This window comes from Anas platyrhynchos, chromosome 5 (genome assembly GCF_047663525.1).
Source record: "Anas platyrhynchos isolate ZD024472 breed Pekin duck chromosome 5, IASCAAS_PekinDuck_T2T, whole genome shotgun sequence".
Taxonomy (NCBI): domain Eukaryota; kingdom Metazoa; phylum Chordata; class Aves; order Anseriformes; family Anatidae; genus Anas; species Anas platyrhynchos.
This window is the reverse complement of record NC_092591.1, coordinates 25351468-25364489: the sequence shown is the minus strand read 5'-3', so window position 1 is coordinate 25364489 and position 13022 is coordinate 25351468. Positions and strand designations below refer to the sequence as shown.

General features: G+C 35.0%; 1 protein-coding gene across 16 annotated transcripts in view; it reads left to right on the top strand.

Moving 5' to 3' along the window:
- Positions 1 to 13022, top strand: part of MIPOL1 (mirror-image polydactyly 1) — a 188567-nt gene that overhangs the window by 88739 nt on the left and 86806 nt on the right. For all 16 annotated transcript variants that reach the window (XR_011809604.1, XM_038179768.2, XM_072038467.1 and 13 more), the window contains one exon: positions 6700 to 6807. Coding sequence is in view for 15 of the 16 variants with exons in the window: in XM_038179768.2 (XP_038035696.1) it covers positions 6700 to 6807 (108 nt within the window). In the remaining variant the exon portion in view is untranslated. The remainder of the gene's footprint in view (positions 1 to 6699; positions 6808 to 13022) is intronic.

The following is a 13022-nucleotide window of genomic DNA, read 5'->3' as shown; positions in this document are numbered from 1 at the left end:
AGCTGCTGGGCATTGTATAAATAATCATTTAAACACATTTGTTGATGGTTTGCCAGACCTTTGAAGGAAAGTATTTTCTTTCAGAGGCTTGAAAGCCTTAATTCAAAATTATAATTTAATGGAAAAATTGTTCTAGTGATTATTATGTATAAACTCCTTTATTTCTTTATTTCTCTTTAACTGATTATTTTAGAAGAAAAAGAATAAAATCTATTTGTATAAATATAAGTGCTTCCAAACATCTGCAGTTCAAAGTACATAATTCACAGTGACACCAAAGGTTGGCTTGTGTTTTGACTGGATCACTTTGGTATTATTTTTGTCTGCAAAGGAAAGAGTTGTGTAGCATCCAAGTGGTGCAAGATGTTTGCCTCTCTAGAAATCATGATGAATTTGGGACAAGAGGCAGACTGTTCAAAAAAATAAAATACTGGGGGGAGAGGGAGAGAAGGGCTGTCAAACTGAGAACACTTGCATTTTGTTGGGCATCCTTGAGCTGGGAGCTACTTTTAAGTGTGGATTGTTATACATGAAATAGGAAAAGGAGAACAGAATAATAAACTAAATGTACAACCAGTTGAACCCTGTATGTTCAGTTAATGTTATTTATTGTATTTATGTTACCACAGATAACAGCTTAAAATAACAGGTGAAAAGGTAGTCAGGATTCTTATTTTTTCTTTTTTTAATGTTTGATATGTAGGTTAATTATTTGTACTTCATTTTTTCATAGCAGTGAATGTTAATCTCAAAATGTATCTGAAATACATCGCTTCCAAAAGTATGCTGTGTAGAAGGATGTTGGTATCCCAGGAGCTCAGCTTTTACTGGTAGCTGTGCATTTTCCATCAAGATACTGTGTGTCTTCTACTTTGTTGGAAAGTGTTTTGTTGAAAATACATAAAGGGAAAAATGCAATTTGGAAAATAGTTCATCTGTCATTTAAATGAACTCCTGCTTTACCATAATTTAGAGGACAGAAACCATTTTCCTAAGTTATTTAGTAGGAATTAGGTTTGTTATATTTCTCACTACTTCACTAATTGAGATCCATGTTTAAGACAATCTTCATGCATAAACGTCCACAGAATATAATGGATTACTCACAGCTTAAAGTGAAGACTTCTGTATGCACTAAAGCACTAATGCTTTAAAGCACCAGCTGGCCCGTGGTAGTTGGCTTTACACTCACTTTTAATTTTTGTATGACTTGAATAAAGATGTTATCTTTAGTTCAATGAGAGAGTAAAACTATTTGTGAGAATCTGTACTAGATCTATTATTAAACTACAGAAAGTACTTAAGACTGACTGGATTCGATCAGATCAGACCAAAGATCCACCCAGCTCACCACCATGAGCCCATTCTCAGACAACAATCTGGACTTCAAGAAGAGTACAAGAACAGAACAAGCATATTGCAGCACTTCCATCTTATACTATCCCTTTTTTCAGCCATCTTTTCAGCGGAGTCATGTGTTTATACCAGTGCTGATTCATAAGATTATTGGCATTGCAGATTTTGACAAGAATGATAGATAATTTTTATGCAAATATTTTTTGTTATTTTTTGATTTTCTAATTGAATTAATATATACAAATGTAATTCAGAATACAGGAAAGAATTCTGCAAAATTTGGCCTCATATTAGTCCAAGTAAATTTGTTTCATTAGACTTTGACCCTCGAATCTGCATTAACTGGAACTGTATTAACTTTTTTTTTCCTAACATATAAATTACATAATAAGTTGATTCTTTTATTTTGCTAGCATATCGCCTAACCTCACAAGGGGCTAATTTTAATTCCTTTTAATGGAGACTGGGAAAAATATTGTATGTTATACAGGAATATTAAAAGCAAGCGTAGAAGTAACAGGATTAAATTGCCACCAAGACTGTATTTGTAGTAAGTTGGTAGTGCAGTTCTCTGTTATATTCAACTTATTCTGCACTTAACCAGCCATTTCGTTGATTTCTCAGCCAATGGGTGGTACAGTACACTTTCTCTTAGTCAAATCTGCACTGAAACACAAAATGAGCAACCCACCCAATATAACTGAGATGAGAGCCACGGTCACAAGTGTAACAAAACGCTTAAGCCTATTTCAAAGCATGTGAACAGCCTGATCGACCTGAGTTACTCAGAATTAAATATGCTTCTACATGAGGTCTGTAGGGATAAGTGTTATCTTCACATAAATAAACTGACAAGTTACCAAATTGTTGTGGGACAAGGGGGTTCTCTGCCTAAGTTAGCACTTTTCCATATTCCATCTTTTTCCCTATTGATGCTACCTTTAAAATTGCTTGTGGATTTGTCTTTATTGTTGTATAATCTCTTTACTTTTTAATATTAGAACACGTCACTGAAGAATCACATTAAGTAATGACCAAAAATTACTCATCAATCTGTGTAGACATGGCAGGCACCGTAACACCATGTTAATACGTTGTAGATAGAAGTCAAAGAAGAAAATGCTGATAAGCTGACAGCATGTTTAAGATGATTTGTTTATACAAGTGCTAAAGTTGTGTTTGATATGTTAATGCAACCTCATTTTCTAGTAAAGGCCAAACACTATTAAGTGGTTATCTGCATTGATTTTTCTATCTTCCATCTTTGCTCCTTTTGTGTACCTGGAACTAGGACTATCTTTTAACAGTCTCTTCCCAATGTGAGCCTCCAGGACTTTACTCTGTGGTATTCTGCTGGTCCAGGTCCACTTCTTGACCTCTCCATCAGCATCCCCATTAGTAGATGCTCCTTTTTGCTGTTTGTCTGCATTTTTCCCCCATGGTGACCTTGGGTCTCCCACCACCACTGAAAGAAGTCAGCACCTGCTGAGGGTCAAACTGGTGCCTTTCTTGAACATCCAGGTTCTACCAAATCATATCAGCTGATGTTTTTTTGTTTTTTTGTTTGTTTTTTTTTTTTTTTTAAAAAAAGGTTTGTCTAACAGTTTAAATTAGAAGATGGGGAGAACAGCTGTTCTTTCTGTCTATCTTTTCTTTCCTGTCTGGTTTTTTTTGTTTGTTTGTTTGTTTTGGGAGGGGGGTTGGGGGGGGGAGATATATGTCACATGCTTTGCTTTTCATTTTGTGTTTAGCTACTTGTGATATATCCTGTGCAGGGAATTGGGGTATTTGTCTGGAAAGACATGGTGCATTTAAAAGGGAGAAACCAGTTTGTACAGTGAAAATATGGTTAAAGAGAAGATTGAGTGCCTGTTGCTGGGAAGGGATGACCTTCTAGTGAAATCTGTGCAGATGGGCACTGATGGTTGCTCAAGGAATACCTGCAGTAAAGAGGTTCACTGCCTGGTAAGTATCTTATCATCAGAATAAGGCTAGCTTAGGTGGGAGACTTTTAGAGGGAAAGTGTATTATCAGAGGGGGGAATAAACATTAGGATTTGAAAGGAGAGGGGACTTCTTTTTTTTTTTTCTTTTTTTTCTTTTTCTTCCTTTTTTTTTTTCCCCCATCAGGGTTGCCACTCTGGCTGATGAACTCTGAACACAAGTCTGTGTGATGAGGCTGATCCTTGGTGAATTGCTTGTGTGAAAACTTTAAAAATCACATGCTACCATTTCCAAGGCTTTAATATCCTTTTCTTGGCAAAGTCTTCAGCATTCTATCAAGGCATATTGTTGATATCAATCTATGCTGTTTTCATATTCCTTGCAGTACTTAAAGTATCTGAGATAGAGTAGCAGTTTTCTCAATTACTGTCCGGTCTTTCATAAGTGCATAATTACACCTCAGACCACAATGTCTAGGCAACCTGAGTTGCACAAAATATTTTGTTTCTAACTTTAAGAGGATTCTATTCGAATGTTTTGCAGGTAGAAATTTTTGCAGGTTTGGGGTGACTGATTAGATATTCTTTTTTATAATAATTAAAATGAAATACTTCCTTTAGCTTTCAGCTTTCTTAAAAGGTTACATTTGACATTTCCTTTTTGCTAGTACTGAATTGGATGATGGCTTCTCTTCACTGTGCTCCAAGAAGTATTTTTATATATGTTTTTAGAAGGAAATCCAGTTTCTTACTTGCAGCTGTTGGCATTTTAAAGCCCTGGAATGAACCAATAAAAATAGATGTTTTTTGAAAGAACATCTATTTTTATTGGACCTTACTAACAACCAATGACACAGAATTCAAAAAATGTTGGCTGAAATTAAGAGAAGGACTGCATTGTTTAAAATCCTATTTTTAAAACTTTTATTTACAGTAAGATTACACGGAAGTATCGTATGCTCTTGTTCTTGTGAAAGAGCCCTTGTTTTTAGAATGTTATTTTTAATGGTTAAAAATTAGTTCAGGTATAAAAGTGTTGTAAATTGTAAAACATTAGTAAGTAGTAACACAATATTGCTGTTAAGAGTATTATTTAATACTTTCACTAGCAGGATGTTTAAAGATTTTGCTTCCCAGACAGCTACATATAATAAATACATCCAAATTCATAATTCATTTGTGACATCTGTAAATCCATTGTTTCCAACATATTAAGACACTTATGTGCAAAGGTCAAATGAGATCACCACTTCTTTCAATGATACCCTCAAAATGGTTCCAAGCAGTATACAAATTGAGTATACCCTTTTTTTTTTCACATATCAACATTCTTACTGAGAATGGAGTTAAAGGTGAATTACGACATGCTACCAAGGTTGATGTAGTGTGCAAAGGCTGAGTTGATAGGGATGCACATCTGTTTTATGTTATTTCTGTTGCATCTTTATGCTGCTGCGTGGTATGAGGATCACCCTGTGCTGTTTATTTCAGTGTTCTGACTTTACAGGAGTAAAATGGAGAGTGGGGTAAGATTGTGCCCATACTCTTAGTTGTGCAACCAGCCCTACACATCAAGGTCGTTTTTCTGTCATGTCCTGAAGCTAGGCTTTGCTCTTAGCATATTTTCACTTTTCATTTTTTTTAAAGGAATAGCATGAATATAAATTCTTGTTATAAAAGGAGGTTGAGATTTTGGCCTTTCATAAAATATTTCCTATAAGAAACCTGTGATGCTGCCAAATTGGGAATTACAGAGCAGTGTTTTAAAGAAGAGCATTGGCAAAGCAGAAAGGTGAGAGGCCTGCTGATATTACATAGCAACAGGAGTGTCATGAATAATGTCTGAAGAAGTAGACTGATTTTATTTACTTAATGATGTTTAAATCCTGTATGCTAGAAAAAAAAAAAAAATCTAGAGTGGAAAAAAAAAGCATAATTGGATTTAGTTTTCAGTAATTTTCCTGGGACCTTGTTTTTCATGCCTGCAGAAACACAATTTTTATGCTGTTCATTGCAGAATTACAGCTGTGATTTATGTTTTTTTGTTAGATTAAATACCTCAAGTTTATAAAAAAAAAAAAAAAATATTTGCAGTCAAGTGTATCTTAATATTTTTATCTGGATTTCCTTATTTTGTAAGTGTCTTTTTTTCATTTTATTGCTATAAAAATGAAACTGCATTAAGGAACTTTATAACGCTCACTGAGAGAATTCACTACTCCAGGGAGATTTGTTACCTTTAAAATAATTTTTGCTTAGAGTTAACATCAGCTATGTTTCCTTGTCCCGAGTACAAAATTGTGTTGAAATATGTTGCATGCTCTTGTTAGTAAGCTCTGCTCTGTGCTGTCCGGAGTCACCAAGGTAGCAAAAGAGACTGAAATATTCAGGTGTTTTGAGTCAACAGCACTCATGTGAGCATTATATCATAATTCTCACTCCTTTCTTACTAATGTTTTCAGAAAGTATTTATTAAAATATTAGTTATAAATTTTGCAATACTACTTCCTTGCAATATATTGTTTTAAAATATTCCTGTTAATTTTGTATTTTTGCCTAGAGCTGTCCAATGGCTGCTTCTCTATGTCTTCCTGGTCCTTCATCCTTTGGGGTTTTGTTTGTTTGTGTTTATAGAACTTTTTTTTTTTTTTTTTCATAAAGCAATGCATTGTCTGCTGCTAGTTACTCCTTTAAAACAAAGTAACTGTGCAAGGTCTCTTATGGTTACTGTAAAAAACAGTGAAATATAATTTAGTTCATGATTTGCTGACCTTTAAAATAGGTTCTCAGCTGACCACAGTATGTATATCTGTGTATGCACGCAGTAGCAAATGTTATTTTTTTTGTTCTTTGTCATTAATTTAAATATTTAATCAAAACAATCTTAAAATTTCTTTTATTTCAACGTGTGTTGTGTACTTGGAATAATCTCAGCATAAAAAATACAAGTATATAAATTACACGTGTATTTCCTTATAAAAGGCTGGTTGGGAAGAGGGTGTTTAATTTGCTTGCTTTTCTAAAAGTATGTATTACTTCCTTGATAATCACTTACTCAATAAATAAAAGCCAAAATACGGTATTATATTGGCATAACTAGGAGCAGAATTTCATCCCCAGACCTTTGCAATTTTTTAAGACTTCTTAAAACATGCAAAATGTCTTTATCTGATACTAAACTTTGCGCTTTTTTGACATACAGTTGGACTAGGAGGAAACTGAATAATGCTGCACATTTTTAAAATGTAGCTCTAGTGCTGTTTTGGGATTGTAACATGCTTTTGTCTGATGCTTTCTCTACTGCAGAAATGGTGATGGGGTTATTTACGTTAATTCATTTGGCTTGTTGAAAAAAATATGCCCACACTCCTCTACTTAATGGGATTCTTCCCTCGTTGCAGTGCAAACGGCTAGAGCAGGAGCTTCATCATCTGAAAGAGCAGAACCAGACTTCAGCAAACAACACGAGACATCTGACTGCTGAAAACAATCAAGAACGTGCTCTGAAGGTAAATCTCCATTTCTTCTTGCAGGCAAATTAAGGTTGTAAGCCCCTGGTGCCAGCTTTCTGGGCTGCATATATCAGTTGTGTACATTTCAGCAGAAGTGAGCTATGGTGTTTGCCAACAACCCCTTCTTTAAACACAGATACAGCATCCTTCTGTTATGGTTTTATTTTATTTTGTGTAAGAAAAAAAAAAAAAAAGAAAGAAAAAAATAACATACTCAAAAATATTGGGCTGATAATTAACACTAGGTTCTTGGAGTCTGTCATTGCACTACATTTTATAATGTGAAGAAAACTGCAACTATTTGCCTCACGGTACCTTTGCAAAACTAATATTTTAAAGCATGGCTATTTGATCTGCTCCCAGCAGTGTGTACTATATTAATAACATTGTTGACCTATACTACTAGTGACCACATAGTTGATACTACTATTTGCAAAAGGGTAGCTAGTTGGAATTGGGAGGAGGAATAATAAGTCTTGTCAATAAGAATAAAAATGAGCAGAGAGGCGGGAGAGGGTCAGAGAAAGGACAGTGTAAAGTGACAGGTTATTGCTGCTTTGAGAAAGGGAAATTGTAACGTCAGAGGAATTGATAGCTACATAACCAGCAGTCTCACTGCTAGCCAGAATAAGAGAAAATGCCAGGTAAGATGTGCAAGTATAATGCACGCTTATTCAACCACTATGTTCTTAAAAATCTCTTTTATGGATAGTGGAGAGACAATGTAAAGGTAGAAGTTGCTTTGTTGATACTGTGTTGTCATTTTAAAACTGTTTGATGTAGGCAGTAAGATCCAAGCATATGTCATTTATACACAGATTTTCCTCTGCCGCCGCCTTCTTTTTTTTTTTTTTTAATGTTGGGAACATTGTTATTCATGCAACAACTCAACCGATGCAAGATATAGGAATTAAAGTAAATCTGTGTGTAGTTTGACATTTCTCAGTTAAGGAAAAAAAAAAGTATGATGAATAAACAGAGAGGCTGCATGACATAAAAATGCTATATATTCTATGGTCTTATAATTGCCATCAGAATCCATGGTGAATATTTCAAAATCAGGTGAGTAATATTGAAAGCAATCTATTCTCAGATGACAAGAAATAGAGATCATAAATATTCAGAGCTGTTTCTAACTGTAATAATAGCATTGTTTTGAATCCGGTATCACTAAAAGTTCATGCTTGCCAAGCATGCTACTTATAGTAAATAATATTGTTTTTCATTAATCACATGCTGACTTGTTTTTCCAGTGTCATTGAAAATGTTATGCCCAGACTCTTTCCTTCAGAAAATATAAATGCTTTATTGAGAATACACTTTTACATTTAATATTGTCTGACATAATGCTTACAGAATAATTGTATTTTCAGAGCAAGAAGTGACTTAATAGTTGAGAGTGTTACTAGGATTTCATCCTAAGCCTGATATTGCTCTCCTAGCACCTAATCTTTAAAGAATTTAATTTCTGGCTCTCACAGGCATTTTTTGATTTTTTTTTTTTTTTTTTTTTTCAAAGTTAGAGGTTAATTGGTCGTAGTCTTTTAGAGATGAGAGTTGGGGGAGGAAAAAAAAAAAAAGGAATGCTTTTAAATTTCTGGTGAAGTTCTACTTCATTAATGTTGTACCTCTCTAAAGTTTGTCTCAGCTCATATTACTGTTGTCTACAGTGAGGGCAGGCCATCTGAGTACTTTTTAAAAGGCTGCTTGGTTAAGTTGAATTCTTGACCTTGAAAACTAAAATGCCTATCATTGCCAGTATTTCATACAGGCAGCATTGATATGCAGCATATCAGCATTCATCCTGACCTAAGCAGTTATTTAAATGAAAAGCTAATCATCCATTTTTAGTGCAGCTGTAGCCTGGAAAATACAGACTGGCTGGTAGGGATGAAAGTCAGATCAGCGCTTCTTTAACCACGGGTTGGACCGGCACTCTGGGCCTGAATGGTGCTTGGTTCTGGTGCTGTTGGCAGCAGAGCTCTCCTCAGGAGCCTCCTGCCAGGTGGTGCAACATGGGCTCTGGGCACACACCTCCCCTGGGGAATCCCGCTCTCCTCAGCTGCCTCGTCCTTCCTTCTGTACGTGCTCAATAGCTGTCAGGGGTGCTATGCACAGGTTGTGTGTACATACCTGAGCAGCCCTCTTGGCTGCTGCTGCTGCCAGTCATCCTCTGGGTCGTCTGACCATTTTCAGAGAAATATAACAGGCTGTTTGTCTCTGTGGTGCAGGATTAAACATCAGCACAATTATTTTCACCTTGATGCAAACAGCTGACTGTTTTAGCTGTCTCCACATGCAGGTGAGAAACTGGACTATGTACTGTTAACTCAGATGGAAGCATTTACACTCCTGCAGGAGGAGTCCAGATACTCATTCTATGTCCCTCCAGGAAAAATTATATATATATATATATATATATATATATTTATTTATTTTACACTTTAAAAAAAAATCACTTTTCCCTACTCTCTTAAATTAATGGATGTTCTCTGACATAGTTTGGCAAAAGATGTATTTTGGTGATAAGTGGCACATGAGGAACTTGATTTACTTTAGGGAGCAATGGAAGTGCAAACATCAGATGTGGTATAAGAATACTTTTAGTCTTAACTTGATAAAAATACTGTAATAAGGATCGGCTAGATTAAGGATGGCATAGAAGTTTATGATAAAAGGTGAGTTTCAGGACTCTGCACTGTCCTAAAATACTCAACAACAAAACCCTAAGTGTTACTATTTCTTTCTTAATTTTTAAAATCACCTCACGATTGTAAGTTGCTCAGAAGGAAAAAAAAAAAGAAAAAGTGTAAGACCAGTATCCGCAAGAAACCTATTTCTTTCAACATATGTTAGGGTCTAACAGGTACAACAAAATGAAAGCTTTCGACTTTATTTTTAGTTATATTAGCTCATGGGGCTGTTTCTACCCTGTTTTGAGGCACCAGTAGCACATAGACTCCTGAGTGAAATAAAGCAGCGGAGAGACTGTTTTTACCTGCAGGAGAGGTGTGCTGGCAGTAAACTGGACAGATGTAGGATCTGGGAATAACAAAACTGATGTAAGCACTCTGCATACTTTCATTTTTACATACTTTTACATCCCATGTCACACAAATAAAACACATGACACTTAAGGTGTGCTGTATAGATCTATAAAGTACCAGTTCATCTTAGTGTTTGATGTAACATCTGTACATGTTTGGTAATACACCTCTGTTAGATGTATTAATATGATGTGGTTTAAGATTTGCGTATTTAATGTATTTATGGGATAGGACATTCCTTATAGTGATGTGGGCCATGCAGTCCAACAACGCCAAATCAGTACTCCTAATTTTTATAGTATCCTTATTGATCATAGGGGTTTATATTAATTGCATGACAAGACTGATTTCAAATCTTCCCTCCAGGCAATGCCCACAACTGCATAGAGGTCATTCAGGGAAGCATGTGGGCCCGTATTTCCATAGCTAAAGTAAAATAATCCTCTTCTTTGTGAAACCATTTTTTAAAAAAATCTCTTATATTATTTCAGATTGAATTATAGCTAAATCTTTTAGGGATAATTGCTTCCTAAGGGCCTATACATTTGCACTCTTAGTACATTTTCATAAAATAAGATCTGCAGAGTACTTTGCACTTCTAATGTGTCAGAGTCTATACGTAAGATTATTCGTTTGTGCTTGGCCTTCATAATTAACATTGGTCTCTACTGATTCTGATAAGTATATTCCCACAATACGCTGAAATATCAGATTCAATTAAACATAGAACAGTTAAGGAATTGATATTTTTTCATTAGTATTCAAATATTGTTGTGGATCATTTGATCATTGGCTTTATAGTGTGTATTTTTGAAATACAGAGCTCCAAGTAATATGTTTTCATAAAGAAAAATAAATTTTTTGCCTGTGTCAGTCCTCTTTACTCTATTGAAAAAGAGTAAGAAATAAGTCTTGTGGGAAAAATAATGTGAAAATTCATAGAAAATGTTTAACTGGATTTGAATGAAAAATAGGGAGATGTGAATTCTTTTTTTCACAGGCATGATTTATTTTGTAATTTTTAATCAGGAGGTACATTCTTTATAAAGCAGCTGTTAATCTGCTTTAAACACCAAAGAGACATAGTAATTTAGTTTCAAGCCAAACTCTTAGAATGGAGGAGAGTCCGTTTCATGGTGATACTAAAATCAGGTGCCCTTTAGTGACTTAATGAGTTCACTCCAGCCAAATATGATGTCATTAGAATTTGTAAAGGTTATTTCTCTTCTTCAGAATTGTTAGGATGGTAATCTTTGGTTATGATTGTCCTTTTTTTTTCTTTTAGAATTCTGTTTTTCTGATTAATCAATTTTTTTGGTTTTCACTTTCTGTAGAATTCGTCTTAAATGCTTCCATGGTTTTATTAATGATATCATAAATTTAGAGCAATGGGCAAGAAACTGGCCTGCAAGATCCATCAGAAATTCATCTACAGTAGTAGTCATAAAGCAATTATGGCTGTTATCACCTCCTTTCTGCTGACACATAAGAATTGTGTCAAGGGCAGGAAATCTATAGTGCGTAGTGTTTTGTAGATAATCCAGTGAGGATGCCCATGGAAAAGCCACTCTGTAAGACTTAAATTAAGTACTTCCTGATGCCCTTCATAAATTGTGTTGATCTCTGGTTTGATTCCCAAGTTTATTGGAAACTGTTTTTCCATACCTGCTATACTATGCCAACCACAAGAATAAATCCATTCAACATGTCATTTATGAAGAGCATAATCCCAGAAAGATCTGATGTCTTGAGAGGTTAAAATACTTTTTAAAAATCTTGAACATGAAGTTTAGAATGTTTCTTAATGTTGAAACACGTGGAGTATCCATCCTATTTAGACATGTAGTAGTGATTATTGAATAAAGGGCTGCTTTCAGAAGATAGTAGTTGTGGCCTATGTCTAGTCATTCTAACAGTATTTTCATGTTTAGAGCTTCAGGGCTGAAGTTTCAGAGCTTCATTTTCATGTGTTTAGAGCTGATTTATGTCTATAAAGCCTCTGTGTTTTTTTTTTCTGACATAGCCACATGCTTTTGAAATATTTAGTAATCCAGAGAAACTTGCCTGAACCAGTGATAAGAAACTGGGAGATTCAAATCTCATCACTTCTATTCAAATTCAGCGTACAACTTTTTACATTTATTATAGTCATTAATTGCATCCTAGAAGAATGAGAGAAAAGCCTTTCAGTATTTTAATAATCATTTTATATAAGGCAGCAGAGATTTTGTTGATTTATTGGAAACCTATGAACATGGCAAGCCCCAGTCACATCCAGAACACATCTCTGCTGACTTCAGCCATTTCATCTGTTATACCATTATTAACTGTAATACTGTTTGAGTAATAGAAAACAGTTCAGTTGCTGATTAACAATATTTTACAGCTAACAGATGAATAGCTATGCTATCTAGTGGTGAAGTAGCTATTATACCTTTCTCTAATATGTAGTCTACAGTATAACTAGACATTACTCCCTGAAAAGTTTAAAACTTGCTGTTGAACTTCTTGTTGACATGGTGTTACTGTTTGTCACACTATGTATAAAAGGGACTGCAACTCCATTTGCAAATGAATTTATAGGTGTGTTTGAAGACTGCATCTTGGAAGTAGGAGAGGAGGAAAGGTAAATTGCAGATGTGCTGCTTAGTGGGACCAGATATACCCTGCCCTTGCATTTGCTTATGATCTGTTTCTATTTTATTGAAGCTACAGGAATGTTTAAAGAGCAATAGGAGTAGTTACCTCCAGCAAATAATACAACTAATCCTGAAAGGTTCTTCATGCTATTCTGCCAATAATTTATATGTGGATAAAATACTAGAGGATTTATCAAAGCAAGATACATGTACGGTCTCTAACTTTGTACAAGAGCCTCCTAAGAAAGGTGATGCTTCTCTTCCTCTCTCAGGAGAGCTGTCCATTTCAGTTTATATACAAAATTACATAATATGTTTATTGCACTCTCCAGTAGCTACCCAAAAGCAGTGTGTATGCTGCTTTTAAATGCCTGGGATTTGTGGGAGACAAATTTGCTGCCCTGCCAATAAAACTGTTATAAAGCATATGAGATCACTATTCCATTTTTTGAGTGGAAGTTTGCTAAATTTGAATAGTCTTTGCTTTTAAGTACATAGTGGAGGTGGAAATAAAAGACCTAGTAAA